Consider the following 21002-nt stretch of genomic DNA (forward strand, 5'->3'; position numbering starts at 1 on the left):
AGTTTCTGGACACATTTGACTGTTGCACGTATTGTAAAACGAAGGGAAAGCGTCCGCCCCGGCTGTCTGCTTCTTTTGTAGGAAGTGTTGTTCAGACGTTAGTTGTTCATCTAAACGAAAACACCAGTGTAAGGGGCAGTCTTTCAGCAGAAGCAGAGTGTGAGGTAATGTAAGACATCTGAAAATAATAATCTGTGAATTTGGTGTTGTAACATTAACTGACAGCTGTCGGGGAAGGTAACTTTAGCTACGGTGTACGGCTATCACAGTGCTCTGAGTTTCTGGTCCGGACTAAACCTTACAGAGCACCAAATTAACTCAACGTTAGCGTACGCATTTCTTTATATAAAAACCCCAGCAGACGGAATCCGGACATTTGGGGCTCAACCCATAGGCGTAGGTCAGTGATGACCATCCCAACTACAAAAATAAAATTCCCACTAGGAAATAAAATCTAATTTTAGGGCACGTTGATGTCAAACTACGCATCGGAGTGAACGCTTTATAGTGTCTTGCCCTCCCTTCAGGGGGTTTGCTTTCGCCTGTTTGTTTCTGTTTCTGCTTTGACTTAACTTGACCGTAGCAGTGGTATTTGATGAAGTTGTAACCAAAGCCTGAAAAGCTCACATTATTTCATGATTCACAGTTTAAGCCATGGCTGGACCTGTCAGTCTGGAGTTGGATCCCATCTTCCTGAAGGGACTGAGTTACCTGCACTCCAAGAGTAAAGACTCAGCTGAGAAACTCAAAGCTTTACTAGATGAGTCGCTTTCAAGAGGAAGTGACTCATCCTACCGTTCATTACAAAAAGTAAGGAGTTCTTAATGTAATACAGCCTGAGTCTATATATTTACACTGTACCATGTTATTGTTCTCTTTAGTTGCATTGGTATATAATAACAACTAAATGCTATACATTCTGTATTACTGTATCATTGTATCCTCAGGATATAGAGGTGTCCAAAGGGTCTGTGTCAAAACTGAGCCTAAGTAAACAGGACTCCAAGTCCTCCTCAAGTTCCTCATCCTCCAGCAGCAGCAGTGGCAGTAGCAAATCCAGCTCGGAAAAAAGCAAGAAAGAGGGAGAGAAGAGACTCTCTGAGAAGGTATGGGACACATTTTCAATCAGAATAAATTTAGTCTCATGCTCAAAAAGATCTTAAAGCAGAACTCTGACCATTTTTGACACTCTTACATGCAAAGTTGAGTCAATTATCCAATATCTTCCTATAGGAAAACAATTACCCTCCAAAATAAAACCATATTTTTGAGGCTACCTTAACCATTCATTTGTTTTTTCTTTTGTCAGCTATGTTCCAGTCCTGTTCATCTGCCTGTGAACACACGTTCCTTTGTGAAGTAGCACAGGATAAATTGTGAAAGTCATGATCAAAAGTAAAACTACATGTGTGTATATCTTAGACTGTTGCAACATTTTGGATTGATAGCCTGGACGGCTGAAAGAAAAATGCTAGGCTTTTATATGTTTTGCTTTTCAAGTTTCTTTTAAACCTACAACATGCATTCTCAGGCAAGAAAGCCTAAGCAGACCCCAGTTCAGGTCAGAATTGAGCCCAGAGTCTTCCTTTTTTAAAGGGCAACACATGCATCCCTCCATATAGGACAGTATAATGAATAAGGTGGCTACAGTTTGCAAGCGTTGGTCCTTATGGCAATGCATCATCATCCCACATTGTCTAAACGTACCTCTTTCTTTCTTACTGACAAACAGGTCAGGGTTGACTTGGGTGAGGTGGACCCTCCGAAAAAGCCTCGTTTGGATAAACAGGAGAATCGTTCTTCACCAATTACCGTTCAGACGAGCAAAGACCTTCTGCCAAACATAAATGACTATGATGAGACCAATGCTGATGACTTTGCCATGGAAATGGGCCTGGCTTGTGTGGTCTGCAGGTACATCTGAATTATTAGCAAATACAATAAATGTAGTTTTTCTCATCTCAATAGTCCAGGATTTTTGTTTGCATTCCACTGTCATTATTAATATTAACTCTACTTAATCATTGAGCATGGAAAGGGTTTTTACCATTATAATGTTGACATTGCTGTTGTGTGTTTTTCTTTGTCTAAGACAAATGACAGTGTCCATGGGAAACCAGTTGGTTGAGTGCCAGGAGTGCCATAATCTCTACCACCAGGACTGTCACAAGCCCCAAGTGACAGACAAAGAAGTAAATGATCCACGGCTTGTGTGGTATTGTGCGCGTTGCACCAGGCAAATGAAACGTATGGTGAGGAAAATAAATTATATTCCAGCGTTTGTTTGTTTTTTGTGCGTCATCTTTGAGTATGTGACTGATCAGTGTTATAGTTTCTTTATTAATATTGTTTCTGTCTAAAACGATATTTGTTTGAACCATTAGGCCCAGAAACCTCCACAGAAGCCATCCCCAGCATCTGCATCATCTGCGCCTGTTGTAAAAGACACACTGGTGAAAAAGGCAGAGCTTAAAGCCAAGCCTGACACAGCCAGCACCTTCCAAGCCTTCAAAAGAACAGAAGTGAAGGTATGTGTTTACTAATTACGGCTGTGTGCCAGGTATCATTTATAGGGGGAGTTGATTTCCCAAATAGCTCAATCCTAAAGAAGCGTTTTTCCAACCTTTTTTTAATCCACAATAATATGTGCTCCTGTGTCAAACTGAAGTCAAGCATAAACCAGGATTCTGTGTCCCTGAATTATTACTGGTAGCATGTGAGCGTGCCTCTAAAGCCTAGTTCACACTATTGTAAGCCCATCGGGCTGTGATCGGGGGTGAATGTGCGATCGATCGGCTACCGCCAGTCGTTATGTGTGAACTACTCAACGACGCATCAAAATGGTTCCCCGACACATTTCTGACACATCTCAGATGCCAGCCAGATATCTAGCATGCCAAATATCTGGAGGAGTCGGCCGACTTGACATCCACATCCAGCCAATGAGAGCAGGCAGCTGGCAAAGCAGGCAGCTACTTTTTACTCACCTCCAGCTCTCTCTGTAGCACAGACAATCCCTGCTACTTGCGTGTGCTAATCCATTCGTTCACCCATATTGTTTGTATGTATAATTCCTAGCTTCATAATAACAAACAACAGCTGTTTCATGTGTAGGTTCGCATCATTTCCCGTTTCACATTTCACATGTTTTCTTGACAAAACGTAGTTTGGAGACCTGCGTCGGGCGACAGAGCAGCTGTCAGCTTGTGTAGTGTGTGACCCTATGTCACCTATCAGTCACGTAGTGTGAACGGCACAATGACATCAAGATTCTGGTCACAAGACAGTTGTGTAGTGTGAACAGCAGGGCGATTGGCAGATGCTGAAAGTCATGTAGTCTGCCTTAAAAGGCAGTCTACCTCAATCCCTGCAGAGGAAAGTGAGCAGAAAGATCAAATTTACTTTTAAGGATCACTCCACGAACACTTGCTGCTTAGATAGGTTCCAGTACGGTATTATTTCTCCAGATGGAGGACTTTTACTTATTGGAGTTCACCGTAAAGTTATTTTAACAGCAAACATGTTGCCTCGTAGTCGTGATTTTGATTATGTTAATTCAAGTCAGAGCGGGAGTGCCCCCCCCCCCTTTTTTTTTCCCTCTCAGTTTTCAATAAAAGAATTGCTCAAGTAAGCAAGTTGAGGCATTGTCTAGCTTACAGGTTCATCTGCTGATTGACATATCTTAATAAATATGTATTTGCTCTACTGCACAGTGATCTGTAGATATGTATAAAGGATGAGGCTGGTGTAATTGTTATTGTAACAGTCCCAACAGCCCGCCTCTCAATACTTTCTGACTTCCCTACCTTGTCTTTGGCACTGTGTGAAAACAGGTCAAAAATATATAGTTACATTTTTATAAAAAGATTTAGTAATTTCCTAAAAATGTCAAGGTAATATAGCTTTTTAGCAGACATTACTCAAACAGGAGTAAATGGTACATTTTGGGGATTAATTTTCAGTGGATTAATACACTTATGGTCTTGTAATGAGTCATTTTTGGCCTCTACTAAGTAGTGATATCTGCTGGATCGTACTTTGCTACACTCTCATAGTGTGTTATCCACTGGGATTTATGTGTTTCTTTTGTTTTTTAATGGCATATTCACAAGCTAATGGTGCTTTCAGACCAAAAGCGAAGCGAGCGTTTGGGGCGGTTAGTTTACATACAAATTCAATGCAAAGACGCATAGAGCTGCGATTTCCTGTTGGGCGGCGCGAAGGGGGCGGGGCCGGCAAATATTTTCAACGAGTAAGTCGCATGACGCTGAGTCGCGATAGCCTATCAGTGTTGAGATTGTCCATACGTCATCGACGGCTTCAGAGTCGTGTGGAGAGGGCCAGGCAGAGCGGGGGATAGAAAATCTGCTGGCCGGCTGAGAGCTGCTAAACTTGGGGTAGAGGAGCAGGGAGCAGCGCTGCAACCTTTGGACAAATAAACACCCGTAGTCGGACTGGAAGGCTCTAACAACTATGCCGTTTACTTGTGGGAGGAGCTCGGAGTAAACTGCTTTTATTAAATTGGCTTTTTACTTTAGTTTTTGGGATTACAACGTTGATTTATCTTCTCTGGAGCTTCTCAGCAGCTTGCTTCCGTGCACATCCGGTTCCAGTGGTGTTGTTAGCGTTGTTAGCTCTGTCGGACTACGACTTCATATTTATATAAAAACTGGACATTACTTGGAGAGAAGAAAGCGAGGAGGTTGAGCTACCTGGTGAGTTCAGAAAACATGTGTCTGTAACTTTATTCCAGCTATCATTGTACTTTACTGTGACCAAGTTAGCATAGAAAAGCCCTGATCGATCCGAACCCCATTGACAGACCTGACAAAGTATGAATTCATATGTTTAACAAATCTGCATCATGTTGTAGTTATTTCGGCATCAGTTTAATCCGTCTATTGCTATTTAATCACAGCAAAATATTTACTTTAGGTTCATACAGCTGTAGTAATGGCAACTTGTGTTTATTCACGTTTCCGCGTTAAAATTGCCTTCTCGCGTTGTGTGTGAACACTTGCAGCGAATGTACTCACGCGAGGAAAGCGTCGAGAGGAGAAAATTCGTGGTTGGTTTGAATGCGGCACATTTTGTTTGAAAGCATAAAGGTTGAGTCCCTTTTTATGGTGGTTATAGAACATATTTCTTGATGATATGTAAAGTACTAGAAGAGGTGGGTATACCGAAGCAAAATTATTACGTCAATGAAATCAGGTAATGCACTGAAGGTTCCACAAATGTGATATGCATCTAAAGTTGGATTAACTCATACCTTTAAGTGGTAAATTAGTTTCAGATAATAAGAAAAACATATCTTATTTTTGAAATGATCAAATATAACCAGAACTCCAGAGATACTGGTGTATAAGTTAGGTATTTTTAGCTATTTAACCTACTGTAGAGTTGTCACAATGATCGATATCGCTTGGTTTGTTAGAGCTCTTGGATGTTGTGAAGACAGTCGTTATGGTTTTTGGAGACACCTGAGGCAAAGTCTGAACGACCATCATTGGCTTTCTCACATTTGGCCAAATGGGAATGTTTGTTTAGTTTCCTGGGAAGGGGAGTATATTTTTCACGTTTTGTGTGAAGGGAGTCTTGTGGCTTTAATGAGAGTGACATAGCGATTGCGATAAAACAGTCTTACTCTTTTAAAAAAAGGCATCTCTTTAGGAATCCTTTTCATAATGTTGTCAGAAACTTGTGATAACGGTCTGAGCCTGTCAGTGGCGTTTGTTCCAGTTAGTCACAGACACGCAAACGTAATGGGACAATAGGGTCCAGGTTGCAAAATACAGAATTTACCCTTTAAGGTCTTAAAACTTTAAAATTTGTTATTACGATATGACAATGAAACGTTAACTGTTAATCATTTCAGGCATCCACATCAACATCAGCCAATCCCACCACCAGCAGCTCCTCCTCCTCAGGCAGTGGTCTTACAGGCTGGGCTGCATTTGGCGCCAAGACGAACCCATCTCTTCCTACCAGCTCAAAACTAGGTTCTTCAGGCCCAAGTGGGAGCCACAAGACCTTGACAACTCCCTCTGGCCAGAAACCTGTCGGGCTGTCTGGGCTAGCAGGAGCCAAGTCAGGACTTGCAGGTGCAAAGATACCTGGGAACGGCAATGGAAACGGCTCTAGCCAGGTGCCTCTGAAACCTCCTCCACCCCTGACTCTGGGTAAGCAGCCACTGAACCGTTCGTCGAGCGGCGAAAGCCAGGGGAAAGGGTCTGCCTCCTCAGGGGCCGGTTCCCCCAGCGGCTCCCTGGTGAGTGCAGGAGGGAACGGAGGCAGTAATGGAGGAGGGAACGGGAACAATGGGAATGGGTCAAAGGCTGCATCAGGGGACAAAGCACCAACATCCCAAGAGTCCCAGCTTAACGCCATGAAACGGTTACAGCTGGTGAAGAAGAAAGCAGCACAGAAGAAACTGAAGAAATGAGTAGAGGTAGAGAGAACAAACCAAGAGGGAGGTGTGAGGGAGTAGAAAGTAAACGCCTGGAATTAGTGCCAGAGCAATATGTTTGTTATACAAGAGAATCTGTACATGAGTAACACCATCCAGTCAAATACTTGAATCTTACTTTGTGTAAATGCTGCTGGAGTCTGTATGCCTCGTTCTGTCCTAAGAAACCTAACCATTGACAGTGACTCTCACTCTTTATCAACAAACATCATTAAATCTCCTCTTGTAAATTGGCAGTAGCATCAACTTTGTGCCATGTGGTGTCCTTGATTGTGAATCATTATATTCTGCGGGACGAATTGAGAATGGCTCATGTTTAATCGTGACGTCATTATTAAAATATAAAGGTCATAGTCATGTCTTCATTTCACATTCACATAAAACATATTCTTCATTAATCATTTCACATATAACATTTACTTCATCTGTGAATTAGTTCACATATAATTTATATAAAATTTACTTCCTGAATAAATCACTTCATTATCAATATAAAGTCAACAACACTGAAGTACAAAAAGTGCTCAGCACAGTGCCCTGCTTCTCCTACCATTATTTATATGCATCACAGATTCCTGGCCAAGTCCCATTGGTGAGCTCTCTTGTTAAGATCTTCTGAAGGCAAAGTAACATCGTTCAACGTCAACACTTGTGGTACGAGACATGTGATAACAACAAATGATACCTAGTGCAATTGTGACTTTCACAAAGCCATGACATGTTTTACAGTCAGGACTACTTCAGTTAAAATGTCACGGTTTGGTTTTCCAGAAATCCTATGCATAAATATAGGGCCTCTATTTATGCATAGGACATCCTGCCAAGGTAGTTGGCAGGGACATATCCCCTCTGTCCATTAGCTTCAGCTAACCACCAGTCTGTATTGCCTCCCAGGTCACAGAACTGGAGGATGCGCACATGCTGGTACTCCTGCAAGGTCAGCTCCTGGTCACAGCGCGCTTGAAATGCATACACAGCATAGAACTGTGGAAGGAGACACAAGTCAGATCAGGGACAACATTATTCTAATGTTTGTGGACATTTTGACAGCAGGGTTTTTTGTTTGTTTGTTTTTGGTGGAGGGGGAGTCATTATTTAGATGTAGATGACACAATAAAATTTTAAAAAAGCTAAATAGAAAGTCTTAATTTGCACTGACATGAAATAATATCCAAGTGTATCCTCCTGTTATGGCCACATGGTGGTACTGTTTATTAGCTTTACTCTGTGACAGATTGTTACCACCAGCCTTAATTTTCATTGGTTAAAATCTACTGACCCCTGTCAACATTTTATATTTTAAGACCAATAACTGTGTCATGTTATGATTAAGATCAGAGGCATACAAGGACGACAAAGTCCAGGAGTGTTGAATCCAGAGTGGTGGCCTCATCATGAAATCTCATTCACCCCATTTTGTTTCAGTGCCAGCTAGACAGAAACACTGTAAAGCTACCGAGTGAATGCCGCAGCACTGGCAGAATATCTGCTCATCCAGTCTTATTAAATGGCACACCTCAGTTTGAGTGACCCTCTGTAATAAGAACCCTCATGTATTTCAGGTGGAGTCTCATATGTGAAGAGGCTCTTATGGGCTGTTAGAAACCCAGTTAAAGTTGGCTTACTGGGCCTTTACTGCAATTATGATGTTTATGTGGTGTGTGGTTTGCTGTGTGTCAGTTTTGTGCCTTTATTTTTTTTCTAAATTCCTGATAGTGCTTGGTCCATTTAAAAGTGTTTGTATGTACACACACTCTTGCACATGCTGGCATAGTCTTTCTGCTGCAAAAACTTTCAAAGGACATTGATCTTCTTGACCTTGAGAACAGTCTCAAGCTGAAGACCAAACTGACCTCGGCAAGTTGTTTTACCTGTCTTCCCAGCCCTTAACACTGCGGTATCCTTATAAAAACACCTGTATGCATCACCAGTTCTGAAAATCATCACACCTGCTGAGCCTCCTTGTCCAGTGTTTCCTCCAGGTCTTCAGGGATCTCTGGCTCTCTCTGTAGTCCAGCGAGGGTGGAGCTGCTGTCAGTTGTGTTGAGATTGAAGCTGCGCAGGCTGCTGCTGCCACTGCCTGACACAAACAGGCTGAGGTCGTCAAAGTCTTCCACCATGGCAGGCGGCTGCTGCTGTTGTTGCTGCTCTTTGACTATCTGGCCTGCCCGCTGGGAGTCCCTCAGAGGGTTGTACTGCTTCAGGAATGTGGAGTAGACGTAGCCCTGTTTACCTAACAGTGGCACAAAGGGACAGTTTGTCAGGATGCCTGACTTCTGAGTGAGTTTAATTACAAAATAATAAAAATAGTAATACTGACTTTCTTCTAGTGACATTAACAGTGTCCCAGTTATTCTGGATAATCCACAGAGCAGCCTGTCAACCTTTTTTATACAAACTATTTCTTCAGTAGAATTTATTTCCAATAAGTGTTCTCAGTGACGTCTGTGGATTATCCTATAGTAACTAGGGAGTCTTGAATGTGTTTTTTCAAATTATTAAGGCACTGTAATCAAAATTCCATTCACATCCTATTTGGAAGGAGACAAATCTCAGAGGTGGACAACAAAACCTTGGCAAATAAAACCCCAATCTATCTCTGTGGCTAGATGCAGTGATAAGATAATTTTATTTGGGTTACCTGACTTTTTAAATGTCTAACAGCAAAGTAATTACAGGACAATCTATACATAATAAGACATTTTCTTTTGTTAATCAAAAAACTGCCTCATGAAAATAAATTTGCATAATTTCTGGAGGATTAAATGTGTGTTTAATATGTGGGACTCCACGTCATAAACTAAGGTTGTAAGCATAAGCTAGACTCGCATACACAGTCCTAAATCGCTTACACAACAATCCATCCATGAGTGAACTGAAGAATGTGTAAATATGAGGCAAGCATATTCATAGTGTTGATATCAACAGAAGAATGAACAACAACATCCGGGGAATGCTTGTAATCCCGGAGGAAAAGAGAAGTCTGTGAAGAATGTTCTTCATACCAAGAAACATACACACACTTTTTTTTCTTAGAGCTCATAAAAAAAGAACTTGTTATTGCCGAGTATAGAGAGGCGCGCAAGCAGCATCTCTCTGTCCTTGTTTCCGAATACCCATAGGGAGAGGCTTTGTACTCTAAGTAACACTGCTTACAACGTGCAGCGGTTTGTTCCAAACAAGACATTGGGATCTCAGGTGCCTCTGCAAGACGTAGAGGGGAGATGGAGACATGCTATGGAGTTGGCCCTGTTGTGAGGCAACCATCTCCAGAGGATGTACCGGCAACCATGACATCACAGGAGCCCCTGAGGCTGATTCTTGTGTGATGACTTGTCGGTGTCAGAAAGTAAAGTTTGGTGTGTCTACACAGCCTCAGTCATCTAATCGATGCAGGTGTGTTCACAGAGGAATGCGTATTTAAGGAGACGTATAACGACCATACCTGCAGATCTAGTGTGATAACTTTATTCACCTTTTTATGTCTTAGAATGCGCCAAGAGCTACAGTCTCTGCCCTGAAGGTCTTTGTCCTTATGCACACACACATACACCCACTTGCCTCCGGTGTGAACCAGCCAGCGGCTGCTGCTGCCTAATGGGTCAGTGTCCTCCAGCAGGGCCACCAGCTCTCCCTCCAGCAGGCTGAGGTCCTGGTCCTGGCAGCCATTACACTTCCTCTTCAGCTGATACAGACGGCTAGGTGGGTGTTCTGCTAGCAGCCTGGTGCGCTCTTCGTCAGTTTGATGCTGCACCTCAGGAATCTGGAGGAGAGCACAGCACAAAGGAGGGTTGGTGTATTTATTTGAAGTGGGTCTGGTGTGTGGGCACATGTTGTTGGTGATCACTAAGCTCCTGGGGGAAAGAGTTTCAAATAGATCCATCACATGTCCAAGCACACTCTCATATATGTACAGGTGTGTATGCATGTGTACACCTACACACATGTACATACAGAGTCTCAGGGGATTGATTGAAGTGCCCCAGGTAATCACAGCCTAAAGCTGTTCTCTGTGTCTGCCTTTGATAAGACTTATAGCTGCTCATTTATGGCTTGGAATTGGTTCAAGACATTTTGAAAGTCTCGGAGGAACATGTGGGACTTGTGTTTTGACCTGGAGTCAATGAGAAGTTTACAGACGCTTACACAAGTGAGGATGGATCTAAATAGTGCCATTTGAGGGCCATAATGCACTTTTTAGTCTCTAGATGTGTACCTAATAATCTATTCTAGATTATTTCCTCTTTCTTACCGCTATTTTCTTGTCACGTTGTCTCTCGAAGCTGACCTTTCGCTCCATTAACTTCTGTGCGTTATCCTTGACAAAAGTCAAATTGTTCAGCTCATCCATGATGCTGTTCTGCACTTCAGCAATGTTTGACAATGGAGCCTGAAACGACAAACATAGAACATTTTAGTTTCAGTAAATTGTGTCTAATAATTTGATTTATGTGTGGAATCCTTACTGGTATCTGCTGTATGGACGGAGAACAACGTAGTATTTTATCCATCATCCCTCTGAGCAGGGCCACTAGATAAAGCACACAGTTGGTCAGGATAGTATAGGCAGCCATGTTGTACCTCTGCAACTCCTCCACTAGCAAGGCGTTGAGAGCTTCATAGTCCCGCCTGGCGTGACTAGGCGGGTCTTCTGACACCAGCGAAGGAGAGGAAGAAGTGGTGGATGATGAGGATGAAGAAGAAGAGGAGCGCTCCAGGCGGCTGCAGTAATCCAGCAATTTGTCATAACGCTTCTGGATGAGCTTCTGTGGCGCTGTGAACATGCCTTGCAGGGAGGAGAGTGGGGCGAGGACCAAGCGCTCCATACTGTTTTTCTGGAGGAAGAAGTCAAAGAGGTGGCAGAAGATGAATAGAGATATCCAGTATCAGTCTACACATTTTAGGTACTCTATTATGAATTCTTCACATGTAAACAGGTAGTATTAGTGTGCTTTTGTATGCAGCAGTGTTTCTAATTTGTAACAATTTTCTCCAAGGGGAAACAGCAAAGGATGCCTCTACATTAATCTTGAATACAGAACAATAACAGATCTGCATGCAGTCTTACGATAAGACTTTAATAGACATAAGAGACTTCATCTATTATTGTGTGGAGCATACAATATGTAGCACGATACATAAAGTATAAATAACTGTTTCTTTGGTGAAAATGTTCTGTTTCCTGAAAGCTTACAGCTGGCATGTTTTGATTATAGCGCAATCTGTCTGTTGCTTTTCTTCTTAGAGTACACATGCGGTTGCTTCTGCACTTATTTTGTAAATTTCATTACAGATGTTGGTTTGAGGCACTGCTGCAGTGAAGAGCTGTTACAGAAAGAAACTTTTTTAAAGGTGTAGTTATCTCAGAACTGGCAACACTGCAATCTACAGAGAGAAGGGAAGGTGGCAGTGTTACAGAAGGATCTAGCAGGAAGGTTAGAGGCACGGAGGAAAAGGATTAATATAATGGACAGCTGTGGGCAAAGTGACAAATGACGCACAGTTGGAGGGTGAATGGGAGGTCATGTAGGAACAGGACAGCAAAGCAAGGACAGACAGAAATACAGAAGATTCAGCGAGGACAGGGAAGAGAGAAAAGCTGAACAGTAAAGTAAATTAAGAACTAATCTATAAAAGAAACCATACAAAGTGCTTATAGGGGTCATTTCCATTGTTGTGCGATGAGCCGTTTTTGCCATTTTTGTTTGGATCCTTGACGATGTTCTCCATGTCCTGGACATTCTGAACAGCTACAGACACCATCTCCTGCAGAAAAGACATCAAGAAATCAAAGAAGGAAAGTTGACAAAGTATTATATATATAGTAGTGTATAGCATACAACCATTAAAACTAATTTTGTAGTAGGAAACAAGAATGTGTACCCACCTCAATGTGCTGCAGGTAACATTGAACATTCTTGACCAGCTGCCTCACTGCCTTCTCCAAACTCCTGAACAACTTCTCCTCTCTGTCGAATACTTCATCTCTCACCTGCGGAAAGAAGAGCTTAAATATATTGCCAAAATACTAATGCTGTAAACTCCTTTACGTTACTCTAACTATATAATATGTTTCTACACTTCTGTATGTATGTATGTTTCTACACTAATATGTTTCACACTCTACACCTCTACACCACTAACTGCATAAAAGTTGCAATTTGTATATCAATTTGACATTATCTTTTGGCAAAAAACTGTTGATTCCACAAGCCTCATAACCCTCATTCCGTGTGCTCCGTTTTTATTACAGTTACAGTGAGAGTGGAATTTTGTGTGTTGTGTTTGTTTTTGTCCACCATGTTTTACCTGGGATTCAACTCCAGTGAGGATCTTGAGATAGCCAGCAAACCTGTCTCCTTTCTTGCGGATAGAGTGGATGTTGAACTTGTGTAGTTTGCCCCTCAGTGTGCCTTCATCTTCCAACCTCTTATACTTCATAACTGAGAATGAACAGGACAGCATGGGAGATAATTCACAATGAGCCTGCTTTGTGCTCACAGTTCACAGACATCAATGATAATATACCCGTGCATATGCCTGTATAAATGAAATCTCACCTATATCCTTGCGTCTTTTGAACTCATTGATGTTTACGTTGATGATCTTGGCAGCAGTGAATGCCTCCTGCAGTGGCCGATAGTCAGGGTGGTCTTCAGGTGTGGCCTGCCACAGCTCTCTGAGCAGCAACGGGTACTTCATGATCCTCTGCACAGGTTTAATGAGCAGCGAACCCATGTTCAGTAAGTTGGGTTTCCCTCTGTGCAGATGAGTAGATCATACAGTAAACAATGATCAACATGAACTGTTATGACCTACAGATATTCAGAAAAGAAAATATAAAAACATATACATATGACAGTATATTTAATATGGAATCAAAAGGGTGCTTACTCTTGGTCATAAATTTTCCTGTAATTACAAAGACAAAGAAACACAGTCACTTCCAAGATTATACACAGTAAATTATAATGCTTTGAATATCAGAGTTATTAGGTATGACTAATTTGAAAAAAAAAAAACTTACTTTAGAGCTAATACACATGTGTTGAAATGTTGTTTTATTTCTTCTTCTTTCTCATAGGATTTGAGTGCCATGTTGGCGTCATCATGATGGTAACAGTAAACCTTATATACATCTTCTAAAGCTGCCTTCGCCTGGATGAATACTTCTCCTTCGAATAGAAATAGTACATTAGATCCTTTGTTCAACATAAACCACAGCAGTAAAAGTCAACACATAATGAAATCCGGCGAGAGTCATTGTGGCATTACCTATGACAACTGCTTCTAGATCAGGGTCAGCCATGGCCTCATACATTCTGTGAAGAAGTGTTGCAGATACCTCACACAGTATCTCCATGTTGGTGAACAACCTGTCTACATCCACAACCTGACAGAGGATAGGGAAACTATAGTATAAAATGATGGATTTCAATGCAAATGAATATCAAAAATGCTCATAGTACACAATAAACCAGAATCTTTTTTTCACTGTATAAATAAGCAGGCATTTATTCAGTCACCTGTTGATTAATCTGAATAGTCCAATGTTGATTCCTGATTATCTGTTGTAAAAATCTCTAAAGTTTAAACTGATTCACACAATGTGAATCAGCGTAGTGTTATGGCTGGTGTTAATGTTAGAAATAAGGTCAGGTTAGGCTAACATTAAAGTAATAGCTGTAGTAGTTTTGTTTTAATAAAATGGTACCATTTGAAAATATGACTGACTTCCTTTGTTGCATGTGTAGACACTGGTGGGGTTAAAAACACTAGCCTGCAAGATACTTCATCGGGGATTCTGAAAAGCATCTACCTGCAAATTCCGTAGAGGCTGGACCACCTCTCTGATGCACAGCTCCAGGTCTGTGAGGTAGTCTTTTTCAGTCTGCACAAGCTCCTGAATGACCTTTGCCCTGCGATTCATCTTCCTCAACCGGACCTCCTCTGGGTCCATTGCTGGAGAGGGGGGTGTGGACAGGTCATGTGGTGTCATTTTCTCTGAGAAAAGATCGAAGTATAAAATTATTATAAAATAAGTTTAGGTGTAATTTTTTCCCACCTACTTTTACGTGGCCAGTCACAGTATCTGGCCTAATGAGTCATACAGGTCACATAAGGGCATAGAAAACAGAATATTTGAGTGTGCCTACATTTGCTGTAAATCTGCAATTTACCCCCCAAAAATTACCTTTTTGCCAGCATTTCAAGTAATCAATGGCACATTTTCTAAAATGCTGGTAAACATTGTGGCCCTGTGGGCTGTGCATGGTTGGAAAAACCTATATCTCCTCTAACATACACGCTTGAAGCCCTAACAGCGATTTAGATCACCGTATTTCACGGTGATCTAATTATTTTGACTCGAGCGCCAAAAGGCCTCACTTAACATGCCAGTCAGGCTCACTTCTCTTTTTTTATTGCTCTGCTGCCTAATCAGTCTGTGGCTGCTCTCTGCTTTGCATGGCATGCAGGAGTGTCTGTTCAGGGAAGAGGGATGCTTCCTTGCTGCCTAATCAACACTACACACCACTTCCTTCTCTGGAGGGGGCGATGGAGAGAGAGAGAGTGAGAGAGATGGAGGGAGTGAGACAGAAGGCTGCGAGGCCCGTGTCAGGTTACAGAACTAATCGTGCCGCTGATGTAATGCTACAGCGTGCTCAGGCATTTCATCTGCTCAGACTGGGAGTGTGTTGGGGGGGGGGGGGCTCTCAATGATAAATGTACATCCAAGTGCGTAGCACAAAATTCTGTATCCCAGTATACAGGCACACACCTGCAAGAACACACACACACACTGACACTGATTCACATAGCAATACATGCACATACAACTAAATGTATTGCCCCAGCTTGCTCATTTTGCACACACACGCACAAAAAGATAAAAATGTGTATGTACACAATATTACCACAACCTTCATTACAGTATATTTAGTTGCACCCAAGGCATTTGCAAAATTAATACTTTATGTATTAGCAATCCAGTCACACCTTTTAAATTTACACCTGGTATTTGTTTGTGCACATTACTTTATAGGGTTTGGACCGGATCTCATTTTGTGCACATGAAGCAAAGCATGTAAAAAAGTGAGAAAGTTACACTGTCAAAGAAAACAAGTAGGGCAGGTGTATGGACATTGTTCTTTGTTCTCTATTTCCTTATCATGACATTTTGGAGGCCACAGGAAGGACAAGTTGCAGATGATGTGAATGCCACTACAGTGTTGTCCATAAAGGAAAGGTACAGTAACTAGTAGCTGCCTTTTGGTGAAACTGAGTAGAATGGGCCATGTGTTTCTGCCCAGTGGGCAGAACTTTCTCATGAATGCGAACACTGCACAGATTGTGTTCACACGTGGCTGACTCTGGCAGAGATCTGATCACATTCTGCTTGCAACACTGCATGCAGTTACACTTTTCTTCACCCGCAGAGGTGAATCATCGCCACTCTGAAAATCTTGACGGATAATCTCAACAAAAACTGAGGATTGTGAACTTCACAAAGGTAATATTAATTTTAAGGACTATTGTGTTCAATTGAACAGGTGTTCCCAACCCCCCAACCTGCCACCCTTCTTGAATCAGATCCCCTTTTAATACCTGGTTTAAATGTAGTCCCCTTTTGTACAGTAACTGTGTTTCAGTTGAAGCCGCTACACCCTCCTCCCCACTTTTGTTTTCATCTTGTCTGAATGACAAGAATAGCAATGCAATGGTGAAATTCATAAAGAAGAAGATTACTTCTGAATTCAGTTTCTTTGGCTCTTACCTTATAAGTAAAACATATTTAGTAAACTCAGTGTGTACAGCTCATCATTAAACCAAAACTGCAGTCATATGCCTTTTCCTTCAGCAGTTGTTAATTAACTCATCAATGCCTGATAGTACTTCGAGAAACAGACATGGTTATCCACTGTATGAGTCTAATGAAGCTAAATAAAAACCCCTGCTAAATATATTTCCATCATTTTACTGTGGAATAACATTTTTCATTATAGGAGCATCAGAGAAACAGTGGAAATGTTATGTATCACGCTCATGTTTCAACGCTATCATTAAGTGTCATGTGTCTATGTAGGCTTTTTAGTGTGAAAAGAGACCCAAGAATCACTGAAAACCTCCACCCGTGAGAAAAGTCCCCTTTGATGAGAGATCAGATGTGGTATTTGGAGGCTCGTTGGACAGAAGCCTGTTCTATTTTTAATCTGGTTTCAGCTCTTTTCGTACATCAACACCTTTTACTCCAATCTTTTGTTGCCACTGTTCAAATTCATAACAGGAGAAATGACAAAGATTCTCTCAGAAGGAGTTGTGCCATTCAAAACTAACCTTGAAAAGATTCCTCCCCACTTACACATTCACAATGTTACAAAAAATCCAATGTATTATAAGCCTATGACGACTCAGCAGCAGATGTCAAACTGTGCTGACTTATCCTTTTGCCAGCATTATGTTTGGTGAGGTATGGTTGCCGGCACAGGAGCTCCCATGAAAGTGGATACAGGGCTTTTCACTACACAGTGCATTGAAAGGGTTCGAGCAGACAGCCCCAGAACAGAATACAAGGCATGTTGTATCATGTATCAACATCAAGAAAAATTGAACGTTAGACTTTGTGACACAGAAAAGTGCAGAATGGGATTTTATCACTGGGAATACTGAGAACATACTTTGGATAAATTGTTGAATAAAGTCCGAAAATGGCTATTAAATATAGTTGCGTAAAGGATTTTGTTTCACTGAAAGGATATTTATCTTAATAAGTAGTATTAAGTAAGTGTTACCATTGTCTAATTTTTAAAAAATCCCACAAATTGTTCAATGCCAAAAAAGTCTCTAGGTCACACACACTCACGCACAGAGTGTGAAAGACTTCAGTCCTCAAACAATATAAACCCACATCAAAATAACCTGTTAAATGCATGCTTTGTGGATAAATACAAAGGAATATTTGGTTTATTGGTGCCCCTTTGTGTGAGTTTTGTGCTGGCAAATCATTCTCAGAACTCTTACATTTAGTTACTGTAAATAATTAGACATATTTATGTCACGTTACCATGGTTCTGTGACTCGACCAACCTGTCTGACAAGCAGCTGAGAACGGACTGTCAAGCAGCAGCTCACATGTTTCCTCTTTTGGTGAAGTCATTGTTCTGTCAATATTTGCAATGGTAATGCCACTGTAAATATGTAATACTGCTTTTCAGGTGTGAGGATAATGTTAAAAAGGGTGTGTGATTGGTTTACCGAAAAAACCCCAGAGTTCTTTGACAACCCTGTGATGGTAGGTTGGTCAAGAAAACATAAAGTAAGTAAAGAGTAGAGAGTGTCTCTGTTTAAGTAAACAGAACAGCTGCTGATAAGGCAAGTGCGTGTGTGTGCGTGTGTGTGTGTGTTATCAGTACAACACCTAATGAAAAGCTGGTTATACTTAAAATTTAGGTGTCACTAGTCATTTTGGCACGCGATGTTACTTCACAGGAAAGGAAGCCCATTGAACAAGTGGCACAGGAAAGCCAACATACTTTGGCTAATCTTAAATAGTAACCCCCCCCCGTCGACACAGTGATGTCAATCATTTTGCCTGAAGTGCAGCATTCCCAGTCAATGATTGCACTCCAAGGACAGGTGAAGCCAGTTTTTCTAAAATGTGGATGCGAATCTGTAAAAAGACTATGTCAGCAGATGAGGCAACATACAACTGGATTAATCATTGTTTTTTTTATCACAACTCTCCTTTTCAGCGAGTTATTACTTTCCGGGTCAAACACATAACAAGTTTTTTGCATGTTACGATCAGTGTAAACCAAACTGTAAGACCAAATGTCTTACGTCTCTTGAAACGTTTTTGTTAAACTTGAAAAATAATCTGAAAATCCTTCTTCCCACTTCATTGGTGTATCATTCTTGTTTACTTGCTGGCCTGGAACACTTTTAAAGCCACTCCTCTGTGCCTGAGTTTGGAGCACAGTTTGCATATGTGGCTTCATCCCTGTGGGAGTATCTCCTGCTCAACACATAGTAACACAACAGGTGCCCAGTACCCAGAGCTAGAGCAGTGCACAGTGTGTGTGTGTGTGTGTGTGTGTGTGTTGAAGATTTGCCCTCAAGCCATTTAAGCTACTCTTACAGTCCATCTATAGTGGATCTATTCACCTAAAAGTTCTCCTGGTCAGTGTGTCACCAACTAATTTGAGATGTAAAGACTTGAGAGCCTTTCAGACTAAAAGTTGGTTCACGTATGTATAGATTGTTGCCATAGTTTTGACCTCTGGGGAGGTCATAGCTGGTGTACCTTTAAGTTTGGCGCTGTATTCTGTCTTGTCTGACTGACTCCTCCTCACGAGTGTTCCCAGGTTGATGTCACCTTTGGCCGAGTCATCAGCCACAATAGTGTCCGTCCTTCTCCTCTCCAGATAACGCAGAAACACAGGCCGGTTCCTCCTCTTTATTACTTTCTCCTTCTCTTTTTCCTTCTCCTTCTCACTCCCGCAGGCCTCGCTGGGATCCATGGCGTGGCCGTAGGCTCCCTATGTGCTTTCAGACCAGTCAAGGGGAAAAAGAAGAGAAGAGAGAGAGACAGACAGAGAGCCTGGGAAGTGCAACAGGTGTAATGCTCACTGTGCACTGACTGCCAGCTCTGCACAGGTAATCTAGCTCCTCCTCTTGTTTACCTGTCATGAGAGCTATGTGGCCACACCTCTCTACTGCTGTGCAATGCCTCTTCCCTTTAGACTTTTATGTTCATCCAGGGAGAGAAAGTGTTGAGATGCATTCTCCCTCAAAGGCTTGAGGACAAAGTAATAGCCACTAGCTAAAGTCTTGTTTTTGCTCTTACTAAAACTAAATGTCCTCAAAATATTGAAAAGGACATATTTATATAAATCACACTTTTTTTCTTCAATTGAGAGAGCTAATAAATAATTGAAACGAATGAAAGAAAATCAACATGCACTACTACCACAGCAGCTGCATTGTACTAATATGCTAAAAGTTTCATGTCACAATTCTACTTTAGCAAAAGTGCAAAGAGTGTTTAAGGACATGACCCAGGCTGCACTCATATGTGCTTTTGTGCTGTTTGACCTTTATGTTGCAAGTGTAAGCTTCTTTTTTTTTTTGGCATGTGGCACTCTCACCTCTTAGCGGCTGTTTCAGGTTACTGTTTTTTATTAGTTTTAGTTTAGGTTTTAACAGCAGGAGTTGTGTTTTCTAAGCAAAAAAAAAATCTGATTTTGGATAACTCCTCATTTTGTTATGCATTTTTGTTTTTGTTTCCCTATACAAAAACATATAACCTCTAGTAACAACCTATAAAATGACAGTCACAAAAATGCCAAACCTGGTCAGACAGGTAATTCATTAACACACATGCTGCCACAATGATTTCTGGTCATAGCAACCAGATACTGCCTTCCTTGCCAGAACAATGAATGGATGCATTTCCTCCCTATTGAGGGCTCCCATTGTGTTTTCAGATCACTGTGCGAGTGTGCTCATAGTACACCTGTCTAACTTCCATTGGACTAGTTGCACAAGTGTGCTCACAACATAACATTATGTCAGCTGGTCGTCAACATAATACGTTATGTTTTTTAGCATCTTACATTGCATCACTGTCGTCATCTACGTGTGTATTTGAGAAAAATCGAACAATCAAACTATTAAACAGTAATTTATTGTCTTCTCTGTTAAACACGACAGACGTCAGCAGTCTTACATAACCAAGAGGACTTGGAAAAGTAAAATATACTGAACAATCACAGACTTTGTACAAACATGCAAGTGAGTAAATAATGTTATCTCCTGCACGTTGAAAACGTCCCCATAATTATTTGTTAATATGACATCACCCACTCAGGGTGTGGCTTTTCTTGACCTGCTCAAAAAGAGTAATAGGCAGCACACAACATGCACAGTGAGTGCAAGGCAGATAGGCCAAACAATCATTTCGTTTGGACCGCATAATATTTATTGGCTTACATCTCTTTTAAAGATCTTCAGGTTTATTTTACAAGTAGACAGATCAGCTTCTTGTGTCATATCAAATACAATCAGTTTTTCATATTCAATTCAGTAAAATGCCTTATTCTTCAAAGAGAAATTATGAATGAGAAGTGTGTGTTATTAATTGTTTAATCAATACGCTTTATGTTTTTTCTATGAATTGATGTAGCTAGGCTATATGGAACTAATTGATTAATCGACTAATTTTTTTCCAGAATACTTCAAATGACAAACTTTACATCAGATGCATGCACTATAAAATATATTTGTGAATGAAATAATATTGTCACTATTCCAAGCTGCTTTTTGAAAATGATTGTGACCACCTGCAGCATATGTTTTTAGCCAACAATATGTTGGTTTTTTTTAAATAAAATGCTAAAAGAAACAAATGCTAACGGAACCAGTTTTTTTCAAAGCTTGTTTAATGAAACAAAACAACAAAGAGAGCCTTATTTTTTCAGCCAGGTGTGTGGATAGGGAAAAGGAAAATAAAAACACACTCATGCCCTAAACTGTC

The 21002-nt window shown here is 41.1% G+C and overlaps 3 protein-coding genes and 1 long non-coding RNA gene across 6 annotated transcripts; 2 read left to right on the forward strand and 2 right to left on the reverse strand.

Moving 5' to 3' along the window:
• The first annotated feature begins 25 nt into the window (after positions 1-25).
• Positions 26-6715, forward strand: ints12 (integrator complex subunit 12). Of its 2 annotated transcripts, XM_038713268.1 has the most exons (7): positions 26-164; positions 647-810; positions 948-1106; positions 1733-1914; positions 2093-2252; positions 2385-2528; positions 5879-6715. In XM_038713268.1, the coding sequence occupies exons 2-7, from the start codon at positions 655-657 to the stop codon at positions 6443-6445; spliced, it is 1368 nt and encodes a 455-aa protein (XP_038569196.1). In that variant the 5' UTR covers positions 26-164; positions 647-654; the 3' UTR covers positions 6446-6715. The 2 variants fall into 2 exon arrangements, with proteins under 2 accessions (XP_038569196.1, XP_038569197.1); XM_038713269.1 differs by lacking the exons at positions 26-164; positions 647-810; positions 948-1106 and adding exons at positions 1144-1445; positions 1488-1561.
• Positions 6716-6768: 53 nt separating this feature from the next.
• On the reverse strand, positions 6769-11322 carry LOC119898934 (rho guanine nucleotide exchange factor 38-like). The gene is made up of 5 exons (XM_038713272.1): positions 10936-11322; positions 10722-10859; positions 10031-10232; positions 8419-8702; positions 6769-7453 (listed from the first exon to the last, which is right to left on the reverse strand). Exons 1-5 carry the CDS (start codon positions 11293-11295, stop codon positions 7271-7273), a joined length of 1167 nt encoding a protein of 388 aa, XP_038569200.1. The 5' UTR covers positions 11296-11322; the 3' UTR covers positions 6769-7270.
• Positions 11323-12061: 739 nt separating this feature from the next.
• Positions 12062-20161, reverse strand: LOC119898933 (rho guanine nucleotide exchange factor 38-like). 2 transcript variants are annotated; one of them, XM_038713270.1, is made up of 9 exons: positions 18771-20158; positions 14289-14473; positions 13745-13862; positions 13497-13644; positions 13364-13381; positions 13030-13229; positions 12779-12912; positions 12357-12461; positions 12062-12235 (listed from the first exon to the last, which is right to left on the reverse strand). In XM_038713270.1, exons 1-9 carry the CDS (start codon positions 18985-18987, stop codon positions 12098-12100), a joined length of 1263 nt encoding a protein of 420 aa, XP_038569198.1. In that variant the 5' UTR covers positions 18988-20158; the 3' UTR covers positions 12062-12097. The 2 variants fall into 2 exon arrangements, with proteins under 2 accessions (XP_038569198.1, XP_038569199.1); XM_038713271.1 differs by lacking the exons at positions 12062-12235; positions 12357-12461; positions 12779-12912; positions 13030-13229; positions 13364-13381 and having other exon boundaries at positions 13493-13644; positions 18771-20161.
• On the forward strand, positions 14977-21002 carry LOC119898937. The gene is made up of 3 exons (XR_005443660.1): positions 14977-15980; positions 18971-19123; positions 20180-21002. It is a non-coding gene; the product is annotated as an uncharacterized LOC119898937 (long non-coding RNA).

Source organism: Micropterus salmoides, unplaced genomic scaffold (genome assembly GCF_014851395.1).
Source record: "Micropterus salmoides isolate LMB-PRFRI ecotype aquatic unplaced genomic scaffold, ASM1485139v1 Ms_hic_scaffold_12, whole genome shotgun sequence".
NCBI classification, from domain to species: domain Eukaryota; kingdom Metazoa; phylum Chordata; class Actinopteri; order Centrarchiformes; family Centrarchidae; genus Micropterus; species Micropterus salmoides.